Source organism: Chiroxiphia lanceolata, chromosome 8, assembly GCF_009829145.1.
Source record: "Chiroxiphia lanceolata isolate bChiLan1 chromosome 8, bChiLan1.pri, whole genome shotgun sequence".
Classification (NCBI taxonomy): Eukaryota; Metazoa; Chordata; class Aves; order Passeriformes; family Pipridae; genus Chiroxiphia; species Chiroxiphia lanceolata.
Window position 1 is genome coordinate 36,270,449 of NC_045644.1, and position 13,765 is coordinate 36,284,213.

At 46.3% G+C, this 13,765-nt stretch overlaps 1 protein-coding gene across 6 annotated transcripts in view; it reads right to left on the minus strand.

Annotated features, from left to right (window-relative positions):
* PRKG1 (protein kinase cGMP-dependent 1) overlaps window positions 1-13,765 on the minus strand; it is a 393,869-nt gene that overhangs the window by 149,828 nt on the left and 230,276 nt on the right. For all 6 annotated transcript variants that reach the window (XM_032695058.1, XM_032695062.1, XM_032695057.1 and 3 more), the window contains one exon: window positions 2,659-2,764. In XM_032695058.1, the coding sequence (XP_032550949.1) occupies window positions 2,659-2,764 (106 nt within the window). The remainder of the gene's footprint in view (window positions 1-2,658; window positions 2,765-13,765) is intronic.

Consider the following 13,765-nt stretch of genomic DNA (forward strand, 5'->3'; position numbering starts at 1 on the left):
AAAAATGAGCATTTAATGCACCAAGTGGGAATTAGGCTGAGCTTGAGACAGGTACAAGTTCCCAGAGCCCAGGTGGAAAACCCAGCGGGAAGAACCATTTTGTCAGGACCTTCCCCGGCTCCAACTGGGAGAAACCCTTCTCCTAAACTCCAGCTGTGAGATTTAAAATAGAAATACCTATTTGTTTCTATGATACCTCCCTAAGGAGCACCCAGAGGGGACTCCACGTGCAGGCAGCAGCTCAGACACCCGTGAGGAAACGTCCCTCGGTTCCCTCCTCGCTGTTTGCTCTGAAGTGAAAGCTGGGCAGGCTTTGCTGAACCTGAATCCAAATTAATCTCGACAATCTTCTAGAAAATCTCTATTAAAGCTAAAAGCTTAAAGGCTTAACGTGTGTTTAAAGGGTTTGTGCTCAGCCCAGAGCGGAGCCCACGCTCGGCTTCGCTTTCCTCCCCCAGCCCACCGGGAAGGCCAAGGCTTGGCAATGGCTGAGGGGAGGGTTTTTTAAGCCCTTTTGGTGCAGCAACAGGTTTTGTTTTCTCCCCTGAGCCTGCCTGTTGCTAACCATCAGCTGAGACACCTGGAAAAGGCTTTGACAGTTCCTTTGATGTCACCCCTGAGCTGCAGAACATCCCCGTGGAGCTCCCAGGCCCCTCCAGGGCAGAGATATTTTTCTTATTTTATATAAACAACTATTACTTAATAGATATAGTACATAAAATACATATTTACATAATATTCATATTATTGATACTCTTTATATAATTTATATTATTGTTTTATTTTTCCCTATGTCCCAATTTCCTCCGGGAGAAAAACTAATTTAAAGGTGAATAAATACAAGCTATTCCTCGAGTTTATTTCACTGGATGTCCAAGTGAATGTACTGTGCATGTTTTTTTTCTGATTTTAGAAGTCTTATGTTTGAAAAGCAGGTCAGAAACAAAAGCAGACCAAGCACATGACATGGGAGGGTCAAAATTAGTCTGCCCACTTTAGGGGCATCTGTTCCCCCTGCTTTGATGTGGCTGGAGGGGATTATTTTTCCATCCCAAACCCCCTTTTTAAGAGGGTGCATCATACTCAGGTCAAAGATTTGCAAACTGGAAGATCTTCCAGGTCTTCCCACGGCACTTTTCCCTGAAAACCTCTCTCTGGAGAACAGGAGCTACTCCTGGAAAAGCAGCAATAACCACCAAAACACATCGAAAATGAGCTGCCTCCAAACTGAGCTTCCCCTGGGCGAGGTGACAGGGAGCCCAGAGGGGAGGGATTTTGATCCCATCCCCACCTGCATCCCTATAAATCCCCGTGGGTGTAATTCCAGCTCTCCCAGCACTGGGTGAGGGGGTTGGGGGAGGAAGTGCTGCAGGGGGGATGTTCTGATGTGGGACCAGCCTGGGGTAGGAACATGCTGGGACGGCTGGAAGCATCACACAGACCTTTCCCTTCTCCACAATTTGGTGACATCATCCTTCAGTTTGGGATCACCTTGCTGCTGAAACGTGGCCTGTCCCCTCCCTGCTGTGGCACCTGATTTCATGGAATCACACACAGGTTGGGGTTGGAAGGGACCTTAAAGCTCATCCCATCCCACCCCCTGCCATGGGCAGGGACACCTTCCACTAGCCCAGGTTGCTCCAAGCCCCGTCCAACCTGGCCTTGGACACTTCCAGGGATCCAGGGGCAGCCACAGCTTCTCTGGGCAACCTGGGCCAGGGCCTCCCCACCCTCACAACCAGGAATTCCTTCCCATATCCCATCTATCCCTGCCCTCTGGCAGTGGGAAGCCATTCCCTGTGTCCTGTCCCTCCATCCCTTGTCCCCAGTCCCTCTCCACTCTCCTGCAGCCCCTTTAGGCCCTGCCAGGGGCTCTCAGCTCTCCCTGGAGCCTTCTCTTCTCCAGGTGAACCCCCCCAGCTCTCTAAATAATAGGGACTGTTCATTACTGATCTTCTCCAAGGCTTAATTTTCAATCCTTAATTTTCAATCCTACCATCATCTCCCAGCCTGCCGAAGGACCAACTTTTGGCTATTTGGCTTTTCTTCTTGTAAACCCAGTGGCTGAAGGCAAATCCCCAGGGAAGGGGATTCCTGGGATATTAGAGATGGGTTTGTTCCAGCAGCACAAACCAAAGGAACGTTTGAGAGTGTTAAGGAGTGAAAGACTTGGCTTCGTGTTTTCCTTTTTACTCATCCAACCTGCATTTTCCAACAACCTCAAGCTTTTTTTTTTCCCCTAGAAACTCACATTTGACTTCTGGAAGAACACACTTGAAATGGGTTTCAAATTCCACCACAGTTTAAGAACCAGATTTTTCCCAGGGAAGGAGGGGGGTTTTATAAAAATGAGTGTTTTCTTACACAGGGAATGTTTGGAATGACTCATGTTACAGCTTTTCTCTCACACCTTGGCCGTGGGACTCTTTGCCAACAAATAACTCACAGGAGGAATGAAACTAAACCACAGCAAGGCTCTCCCTGCTTTAAGCAAATTGAAATAATAATAGTAATAATAATAATAATAATAATAATAATAATAATATTGAAGACATGAGAAGGAAACATATCAAACACTGCACTCAGGAAAAAACAAAAAGGCAAAAGATGAGGACGGGAGTTGCACTGGATTTGGGGATAAATAAACGAGTGTCATACCTTTTTAAAAATTCCATATACTCAGTATGCTTGATGAGGCCAGTCCTCATCATTATTGTTTGAAAACATTGCCGATCAATAGCCCAAAGTTTCACATTTACGAGAGCTGGAAGACAAAACAAACAAGGGGAAAAGGTGATTAGCAAAGGACGTGTGGGAGCCGGCAAATCCCGCTGGGAACCGAGGAGGGAACACGGACACGGGGCACGCTCCGACCCGGGACACACGGCTCAAACTGCAGGCAGCACCCAGGGAGGGTGGGGAACGGCCTCAGGGTCAGGGAGGGGGGGGAAAAGTGGCCTGGAAGCAACTGTGGGATGAGAAGAAATCAGGGAAGGCTGAAGGCGAGCAAGGGATGGGGGAATGTTCGTCATAACCCGGGACACCGCAGGATTTCGGGAGGTTTTTAGGGCATTATCCAGTAAAATCAGTTAAGGATTCATCCTACTCCCGAAGGAGATCAGAAATTCTTCCTTGACTTCAAAGAAACTTCCAGAACAGGGACATTTCCAGAATCAGACCCTGTTAGACCCTAATAATTAAACACCTCCCAGTCCGGGAGGTTTCGAGACATTTCCTCTCCCAACTTCAGTTTGTCTCCGCTAAATTCCAAGACTTTCATGGAAATGGTCCAGATTTTCATCTGAGATATTTGCATTAACTACAAAAGCTTGAATATATACAGTTTATAACAGTTTCTCCTTAGAGAAACAGTTTAATTAAACAGAACTACTCTCAGGTCCTCTACACTTGCATTAATTCAATTTTTTCCTTTTTCAGAGAGTAATTGCAATAAGTCCCATCCCCTTCTCCCCACTTCATTACAGGAAAGAGCAACGAGCAAACAGACTTTCAGCAAAATATTTACGAAGATTCTCACTGATAAAATCCGAGCAACACATTTGCTTTGATTTGCTGGTCCTTAAGTTCCCAAACCTCCCAGATAATGAGGTTTTTTTTTTTCCCCTAACTGCATTTGCAGGGTGGAAAACCTTCAAAGTGCAAATTCAACTATCCCTTCTAGAATTGCACAGCAGAACTAAGGGACAGCATCACATCCTTTAAAGCCTCTTCTTGTTTTTGAGGTAGAAACTTCTTTTTGAGAAGCATTTCTGGTTTTAAAACTGAACTGATAGGGAAATAATGACCTTTGGTATTTGGAGATTTAAGTCAAAATTTAGTTTTTCGCTCTCTTCTGAGTGGAAAGGACAACTAATATGAATAGGATCTCTATTTTTATGGGGGGTTTAACTGTATTCCATAAAATAAGAGGGGTTGATGTTTAGATGAGCTCAGTAGACAGGGCTTGGAGCAACCTGGGCTAGTGGAAGGTGTGGATCAAGGGGTTGGACCAAGGTGAGCTTTAAGGTCCCTTCCCACTCAAAATGTTCTGTGAATCTGTGAAAAAAATACACATATAGACACTGAGAATTATTTTACATATAATGCATGGAACATCATTTATAATTTTACAGGCATCATGCATGTAATTCCATGATCCTTTATTCCATATTATACCTTTCAGTAAATCCACATGTACCCCCCTGATTGCACACACCAGCCCCATCACAAGGCCCAGGCAGCTCAGGAAAAGTGAAGTGCAGACAACACAGTTCTGTGTTAATTCCAATCACTCCTCATCCTTTACACTCACATTTGTCCTGCCTTAATGACAAACAGCTGCTTTAATAATGGCTAATCAGGGCAGAGGTTTAAATGTCAGGAAGATCCTTTTAATCAAGTGTGAGCATCGTCTCCTGCTGTGCTTAAAACCCTTTGTCAACGTGTTAGAGGGTTCCTGAAGGAACAGAAGGAATTTCCTAAGATTTGATGCTATTAAAGACTTCAAAGTTATGTATTTCAGAGTGCCCTGAGATGAAAAATGCGTCCCTGGGATGTGTAACACAAAGTCATCTCCACCGTGGAGAACCGAGTTAGAGCAGATGCAGACAGAGGTGACACAGAGATTTTCTGGTCCAACCCCAGATTTTCTGTGAAGCTTGATTTGCTGAGAATATCCTATTCCCTGGCTGCAGGAACTACAACCACAGAGGAACAGGAGAAATAAAATCACGGGAAGAGATGTGTCCTCATCTCTCTGTGAGGGGAGCTTCCTTCCTCAACAACAGCAAATGTCACCCTGCAATCCAAGCAGCTCCACTGGGGGCATGCCACAATTAAAGTTCAGTGCCTCTTTTACATTTTTTCATGCTAAAATGCCATAGCTGGGGTTTGTTTTTATTGGACAGGGATGCCCAGGCCTGGGAGCACTCTGTCTGTATCCAATTTTAGGAGCTCTCCAGCTGAGGGTATTGGATGATGCTCTGCAAGTCTGCAGGACACTTGAATTCCACGGTCAAGAAACAGATTTACCTGACTCTGAACCTCCAAGTGAAAGGGGTGTGGTTCAAGGGCTGAAAACAAAGCAAAATGCTGCTGGAAAAACAGGGAAGGGCAGCCCAAGCAAAGGAATCAGGGTTTCACGGCTCAAAACTGGCTGGGGGTGGAGATATTACCATGAAAGTTTAGATCTGAAGTGTTTGTCGTGGTTAAGAGTTAATTTCTGCTGCCAATTTGACGGAAATTATTTCAATCAATCATTGCAGTAAATTCCTGGCACCCCTCTCCGCATCAAAATCGATGATTAAAGCAAATAAACGAATTTCAAAACGCTTTTCCAAACCCAAGTTCTTCCAAAGAGAAGTTTTCTTCCTGTTCATTTCTCTGGGGCAGCCTGTGAAAATCCATCCCCTCTAAAGAAATAGGGATTGTTCATTACTGAACCTGTCCAGGGTTTAATCCTCCTTATTTTCAATCCTGCCATCATGTCCCATCCTGCTGAAGGACAAAGTTTTGGCTGTTTTGCTTCTTTTCTTCTTCTGGACCCAGTGGCTGAAGGTCATCAGCTCTGGGGTCAGGTCTGAGCTGCTCCTACAGCACGTGCAAAGGCACTGAAATAAGGGGGGGACTGTAAAGGTTGAAATGAAAATATTTACAGAAGAGCCATGTAAGTATTGTTTATGTTATATGTGTATATGTATATACATATATATACATATATCTATATATAGAGAGGTGGTGAAGTCCTTAACATTAAAAGATGCCTTAAATCCTCGAAATCAGAGCAGCCAGAGAGCAGTGCCCAGATTATTTCCAGATTAAATGCAGTGCTCATATGGCCCTGCAAACTTTCCACACCTTCCCAAGTTTTTACTTAGTGCTCAGTGAAGCCTTTCCAAGCTTTTTCAAGGATCACTGGGTGAATCATCCTCAGCTCAAGACTTATTATTCCCTTGCCCCCCCCAAGGCGGAATTCGTCACCTCCCTTTTGCTTTTAGGCCATTTTATTCAAATAACTCTTTGTTTTTCCACCTTCAGGCAAAGAACCAGCAGCATCTTCATGTCCTCAGGGCCTTTTGGGCAGACAAGACATAAAATTTCCACTCAGATTTAAACATCCTCCCACCTGGGGTGTGGTTTTGCAGGATTATTGTGCCCATTGCCACCGGGGGAAGCAGAGCCATTGCCAGTTACTTGTGTTTCATCCTGTTTATCGACCAAAATGAGGATGAAAAGCACACTTAACTAAGCAGAAGGAGCACATGGAATTGTTTCAGCCCCCCAAAAACACCGTGAATCATGGAGGAGGCTCCAGCAGCTCTGGGATGAGGCATGGAATGATGCCCTGGGGGTGGAATGGCTGGAGCCAAAGAACAAATTGCTTTATTCTCAGGTGTTTCTGTCTCTAGTTTTTAATCAGAGCAGCACTGTGACAATGACACTCCATCCTGATGCTCCCCAGTTTCCAGCAGGTTCCTTTCTTCAGGGGGAGTTTTGTCACCTCTCAGGGTGCAAAGAAGGAGCAACTTCACTTTGACCAAGGACAGATGAAGAGACAGATAAAATTCCCACTGCCAGAGGGCAGGGTTAGATGGGATATTGGGAAGGAATCATTCCCTGGGAGGGTGGGGAGGCCCTGGCCCAGGTTGCCCAGAGAAGCTGTGGCTGCCCCTGGATCCCTGGAAGTGTCCAAGGCCAGGTTGGAGCAACCTGGGATGGTGGAAGGTGTCCCTGCCCATGGCAGGGAGTGGGACTGGATGATCTTGAAGATCCTTCCCAACCCAAATTCCATGATAATGCTAACTTTGCAAGAGAGATGTAAAATTTAACAGCATTAAAAAGATCTGACCACATCCCTCAGCCCGTGCTAAGGACAATAATCTGAATAAATAAGCAGACATCACGGAGCATCCCAGAACTTTTCTTACCACAGGAACCAAGTAACCCAAAATCTGCCCCAAAATCCACCTTCACCCAAGCTTTCAAAGAAAACTCCATGTCTCCTGATGGATTATTCAGGAATAACCCCACCCTGGGTGTTTTTATTCATTGAAATGTTTCCCCAAGGGTGTATACTGTCATTTGGTTTGACCTAATAAATTTGATCTAATACATTGTTTGATCTAATATATTGTCAGTTGGTTTGATCTAAAATAACTCCCAGTCTTTGTTGGCTCCCAAAAATGTCTCCATCCTCTTCTGAAGGCTTGTAACTCCTCAGCCTTAATGAGAAGGGGTGACAAGGATTAATTAAGCGTTAGGGAAGTGTTCAGTCGGGTCAGGTATTTTCCTCGGAATTTCAAAACACCTGTACTACAAACCCCACTAATTAATGTCCTAATCTGCTCTTTTCAAGCTCACTGGTATTTTACATAACCTTTACCATGTCACCTCTTACTCAGCCTGGCTGTATAAATGTAGTTCTGCTCTTCCTCCCTCCCCGCAGCACAGAGGTTTTTCCTGGGTTTTTAATTAATCCTTGTACAAGCACGAGCTCACAAACTACCTCAGAAACCAAAATTATTCCAGTCCTGAACGTTGAAAGCTGAAATAGTTCCTCATAGTTAAGGAAGAAGAAGTTGAAAGCCCCAAAAACTCCTTCCAAGTCCTGTTTTGAGCCAGATGGAGAGTGATGTGAGATTAATGGAAAGCCAACAAGGGTTTAACGCAGGTCAGAAGCCTCAAATTTAGTTGCTCAAACAACTGATTTAATGCACTGAACACGAGAGAGGGGTTGAGGTAAAATGTCTCCAACTATTTGAGGAAGGAAAAGGAGAAAACAACCCAAATCTCTCAGCCTGGGTCACATCAGCTCCCAAGGCAAGAGCACGGAAGCTTCACCAAGAAAGAGGAGTGAGGAAAGTAAAATATTCCCTTTAAAAGAGACACATCAGTTCTGGCTCGTTGCCCAAAGGAGCCCCAAACCCTGAGGAAAATTAATATCCCCAATTAAAGGAGGGATTTTGACACTTTAAGAGGTGAGGCAGCTCAGAGAGACTCCCCAGCCTGGAATTCCAGCTCCTGGAATACAGGTGGGGCAGGCCCAGGGCTCTGTTTTCTGGGAAGGGGAAAATTGCTCTGATGCTGGAGAAGAAGGAAAGGCCAGAAGAATTCTGGGGGACTTTGTGGGATCAGGGCAAAAATAGTAGAGGTCCTAAAAGTAGATGGAAATCCCAGGTGGAAACACCTGCAAGTCGTTTGGTTTCTTATGGAATCACAGGATCATGGAATGGTTTGGGTTGGAAGACACCTTGAAGACCATCCCATGGGCAGGGACACCTTCCACTAGCCCAGGTTGCTCCAAGCCCCCTCCAACCTGGCCTTGGACACTTCCAGGGATCCAGGGGCAGCCACAGCTTCTCTGGGCAACCTGGGCCAGGGCCTCCCCACCCTCACAGGGAACAATTCCTTCGCAATTCCTACCGTCTGGCAGTGGGAAGCCATTCCCTGTGTCCTGTCCCTCCATCCCTTGTCCCCAGTCCCTCTCCAGCTCTCCTGCAGCCCCTTTAGGCCCTGCAAGGGGCTCTCAGCTCTCCCTGGATCCTTCTCTTCTCCAGGGGAACCCCCCCAGCTCTCCCAGCCTGGCTCCAGAGCTTGGGGGTCATCATTAGGATGATCTGCACAAGTTTGGAACTGGTTTGGTTACTTTTAGGAGGTAAAGGGTTAAATGATGATTAAAACCAGATATTTAAATCCCAAGTTGGGATCCTAAAGAGCCATTTGCTGGAAAATTGCAGTGGGGCTGAGTATTTCAGGGATGATTGGAAAAGAAAAGAAGATTTTACAGTCCATGTGAATGAAAATACTGCTTTGGGGACACAGGGCTACCAGAAGTCGTGGAAAAGGGGGGAAAAGGTGGTTTGAACTCCACAAAGGGATGAAATCCTTTCCTCTGTCTCTCACTGAGCCCTGCAACACAATGTGATACTAAAAGACCCAAAATATGCAGTTCAGCTTCATCAACTGCCTTTTTTTCCTAAGGCACAACATCACACAGGTCCAAGGAATGAAATTCCAGCTCCGAGTTCTCAAGAATCGGTTTGGAAGGACAACAGTTGTTTTAAGAGCTGTTCCCAAAGTAAACAAACCCTTGTTTTACAGCTTTTTCTTTTCAGCTCCAGGTGCTGCCTGACTATTTAAGCCACAAAAGTACTTCCCATGGCCAACTTCCAGCTCACTGGAGCACAGAGAGCAGCAGGGGGGCCATGTGGAAATGCATTTTCACAGCCAGACACTCTCATTTGTACTCCTGCACCACAGGACACTTTAATTCGTGGTAACAGCCAGGAGGGAAGTGCCAGATAGACCTTTAGTGGGGACAACTGATTGAGCAGGGACACCTTTCCAGCCATATGCTTTTTATTGATTGAAAAGGCTAATTAAAGTGGCTCTTAGAATAGAGGAGAAGATGGGGAAGAAGCAAAAGGAGAAGGAGCAGAAGAATCAGAAGCAGTAGCAGCAGAAAAAGCAGCAGAAGAGAAGAAGACACACAAAAAAAGAAGAAGCAATAGAAGCAGCAGAAGAAAACTCAGGAGAAGTAGCAGAAGGAGAAGAGGCAGAAGCAGGAGCAGAAAAAACAGAAGCAGAAGAAAAAGCAGCAGGAGAAGAAGAAAAGGTAGGAGCAAAGCAGAAGAATCAAAAGAACCGGAAGCAGCAACAGAAGGAGTAGAAGAAGAGGCAGAAGTAGAAGAAGGAGCAGAAAAAGCAGAAGCAGCAGGAAAAAGAGAATAAGAAGCAGCAGAAAAAGCAGAAGAAGAAGAAACAGGAAAACCAGCAGAAAGTGAAGAAGCAGAAGAAAAAGCAGAAGAACAGCAGCAGAAGAAAAAGCAGCAGAAGAGGCAGAAGGAGAAGGAGGAGCAGGAAAAGCAGAAGGAGCAGAAGAAGAAACAGCAGGAGAAGCAGAAAAAGCAGGAGCAAAGCAGAAGAACCAGAAGCAGAAGAAGCAAAGCAGCAGAAGGAGCAGAAGCAGAAGGAGCAGAAAAAGCAGAAGCAGCAGAAGCAGCAAGAAAAGGAGAATAAGAAGCAGAACAAGAAGCAGAAGCAGGAGCAGAAAGAGAAGTAGAAGAAAAAGCAGAACAGGAGAAGCAGCAGGAGAAGCTTCCAAAGGGAAGATGACACCACTGGTTTTTGGAGCTGCTTGGTAGCTTTTCCAGGAGCTTTTGTCACGTGTTTTTACTTCTTTTCCTCAAGTTCAAGTGCGTGGCTTGAATTCATTTTGCTGTTGAAGCTCCAAGCTGCTCCCTGGGGCTTTGGGTAGGGAAAGGCTGAAGTGCACCCTGAAATGATGGCACAAAAAATGGGAATAGAAGTGGAAAGCCAAACTGCAGCTGGGTGTGTGTGAAGCAACAGGGAGAATCTCTTTTTTACAGGGTGTTAGGAGTGGAATCAGCAGTGAACTGATGAAGGGTTTATATATATATATATATAAAATATATAAAGCACAGCAGTGAAATCAATCATTGTGGAACTGAAAGAATGGGGAGAGCTGAACCCCACAATCCCCTCTGCAGCAGTGACAGGACACAATAAAAGGGAAATAATCCCAATATTTGCACACCCCTGAGAGAAAAGCAAAGCCAAGGCACAACCTTTGCCTCAGAGGCTCCAGGGAGGGGCTCCCCTTTTCCAGCTGGGATATTTGTTTCCCCATGGAAAAGGCCTTGAGGAAGAGGGACAGAGGCTGCAGGGAAAACACTCTCCTGCCAAAGCCAGCTATTCAAAGTCCTAGTGCCACCTTTACCCTTGGCCTTCTCTCTCTTTTCTCTACAAGCCTTAAAGGTTATTTTTCTGTGCCAGACCTTAATTCACGCTCTGGGAGGTTGGTAGCAGAGAAAAAAAAAAAGTGCTTTTTCTCCATTTAAATCAAAATCCACTCAGGTTTCTGACCTAAAAACCAGATTTAGGTGGGATATTGGGAAGGAATCGTTCCCTGGGAGGGTGGGGAGGCCCTGGCACAGGTTGCCCAGAGAAGCTGTGGCTGCCCCTGGATCCCTGGAAGTGTCCAAGGCCAGGTTAGAGCAACCTGGGATGGTGGAAGGGGGTGGGACTGGATGAGCTTCAAGGTCCCTTCCAGCCCAAACCATTCTCCAATAAACTTCAGTCAGCACAAATTTGACCAAGCCCAGCAGCAGAAGTGAAGATGTTGTTCCCTTGCACCACATTCAGCTGCACATTTTCAGCAAAATGCTGCACATAATCCTAAAATTTAATATAATACAAAATCCCCCCATTGCTGCCATCTGCAAATAAAGCCAAACCTTCAGCTGTGAGCTCGAACAGCAATATTTTGAGAAATCCAGAACAGTTAAGCTCTGCCTTGGTGGAGCACTAGGAACATTAACCAGCTAAAAACCCCCAACAACACAAAAAAACCTCTCTCTGTGATTAAAAAGAGGCAGTTTCCTCACTGAACTTCACAGTAATTCCCCATTTCTAAGCTATTCCCTTATTTCCCAAGAGCAGCATTTCCCACACAACGGTTAAATAACCCATGCCCAGATTTTTCCCTCTCATTACCTATTTCCAGCAAGAGCTGGATGGAAACTTGTCCCACCCTGTGGGAGCCCTGGGGTGTTATCTGGGTATTGAAGGTCTGTCCTGATGGATTTGCTGTCTGAAATGGCCCAGAGGAGGGGGCAGAGCAGGGACTGGATGGATGCTCTGCCTGCCACATAGACCCCCACAATCCAGGGGGATGTGTCTCTGCCCTCTGGAAAAGCTGGGTTTTGGGGGAGCTTCACCTGTCAAACAAATTCCAAACCCAAACAAGACCCCCTCCCACAGGAGGTGGAGATATCAGGGGCAACAAGGTCATCCCTGTGCCTGTTCTGACAGCAGGTTGACTGCAACCAGCAATCCCATTCCAGAGTCTGTATTCCCTCTTGTTCACTCCCATCGCTGCCTCCTTGATAAACTCAGAATTCCAGCCAAAGCAAGTACTGCAGGCTCAGCTTCCCTCAGAAAAACTGGATTTGGGAAGAATTAATCCAGCCCTGCCCATCCACACTGGGAGGAGCCAAAGCTCCTTCCAACCTGGCACTGCTGGTCACATTTAAAGTGTCTTTCCCAGGGATTATTCCCTCCCTGTATCCAGACTTCCTGGTGATTGTGCAGATAACAGGGATTGGATCCCCCTTCCTCTGATGCTGGCTGAAATGTGGTTATTCCCATGGGGATCACCCTGTGCCTCCCTCCCTGCCTCCAACGCCGCAGGGATTGGGAGGCAGGACCTCCAAGCAAAGCTGTACTGGGAGAGAAACCCACTGGCAAAACTTTATCCCTGGGGGTAAAACAGGTCAAAGAAGATCAGAAATTAGCCCCATGCACTGGTTGTTTGCTGGCTCAGGGCAAAAGAGACAGCTGGCTCCAAATCCAGCTGTGTGAGGATAACTGGGAGCAACCAGCAGGAAGCTCCTCTCCAGGAAATCCCTTCTCCCTCTCCTCAGTTTGCTGATCACAGAAAACAAACAAACAAACAAACAAACAAAAAACCCCAAAGATTAGATCCTTAAAAACAGCCTGGACAGCTGCCAGGTCCTCCAGGGGAAGGGCTTGTGACATCCACACAACTCTGGGATCACCACCAGCTTCTCCTCCCACTACCATTCCCTCCCCAGCCCTGTCCTGAGCCTCCAAATCTTGGAAGCACCCCCCGAGGGAGCAGAACTGGGAGTTCATTTTCCTCATGTTTAATGGGATCCATGAGAAGCCATTTTCTCCAAGCCATTGAATACATCATCCAGAAAGGAAATCCCACCCTGGATTCCCTGAGATAGACTCGGGGGTTCTCAGTATCTGCTGCAAGGGACACTTGGGAATACAAGACATTCCCAGGTGTTTATAGGAGTTGGTAAAGGCCACACAGCTACTCTGGCTGTTGATTAATTCACACAGCAAATCAAAATCCCTTCCTGACTTGCAGAAGCATCTCCAGATTGTTCTGACTTGGGTGAAAAATGCTTCCAACTTACGGTAAGTGTGGCAGCTGCTGGCTGGGCTGTAACAGAGCCCTTCAGTGCTCACAAATCACATGGAAAATAGAGAATTAACAAGCTTTTTTCCTTCCTATAATAACACTTATGAATTATTTTAAAATGTCTCCAGCCCCCAGCCAGCAGCAAGTTTCCATAATTCACAGAACACTTGGGATTTGAGAGGGAACTCCCTGCCAGTGCTGCTGGTCAGGATTTCTTTTCTTTTTTTCAGTCTTGAGAGCCAGCAGTGAGCTCAGCTGTTAGGGCAAAAAAGATGTGGAAGAGTGGAGCCAACAAGCAGAGAGGTTTAAAACAGGGATTAAAGCTGGATTTGGTTGTTTGCACTTGGTAAGGAGAGATGTGAAGGAGCAGGGCAAAGGAGAAGGTGGCCAGCACAGGGAGAACCAGGCTTGGATAAACCTTAGGATAAGTGAGGGAAACTTGGATAAACCTCAAGACAACTTCAGGTAAACTTGGGACAGGCAGAGTTAGGAGAGACCAAGGCAGATGTGATCATGGAATCCCAGAATGGTTTGGGTGGGAAGGGACCTTAAAGCTCATCCCATTCCACCCCCTGCCGTGGGCAGGGACACCTCCCACTATCCCAGGTTGCTCCAAGCCCCGTCCAACCTGGCCTTGCCTGTGAACTTCAGCACACGGAACTGCTGCTTCTGCATCTGCCCCGACTTCAGGATGGAAGATGGAAGAGGGAAGAGGGAGAAGACGGACACTAAAGGAGGATCTACTCTCCTGATCCACAGGGAAGGCATTTTACAGCTCCCTTCCAACCACCC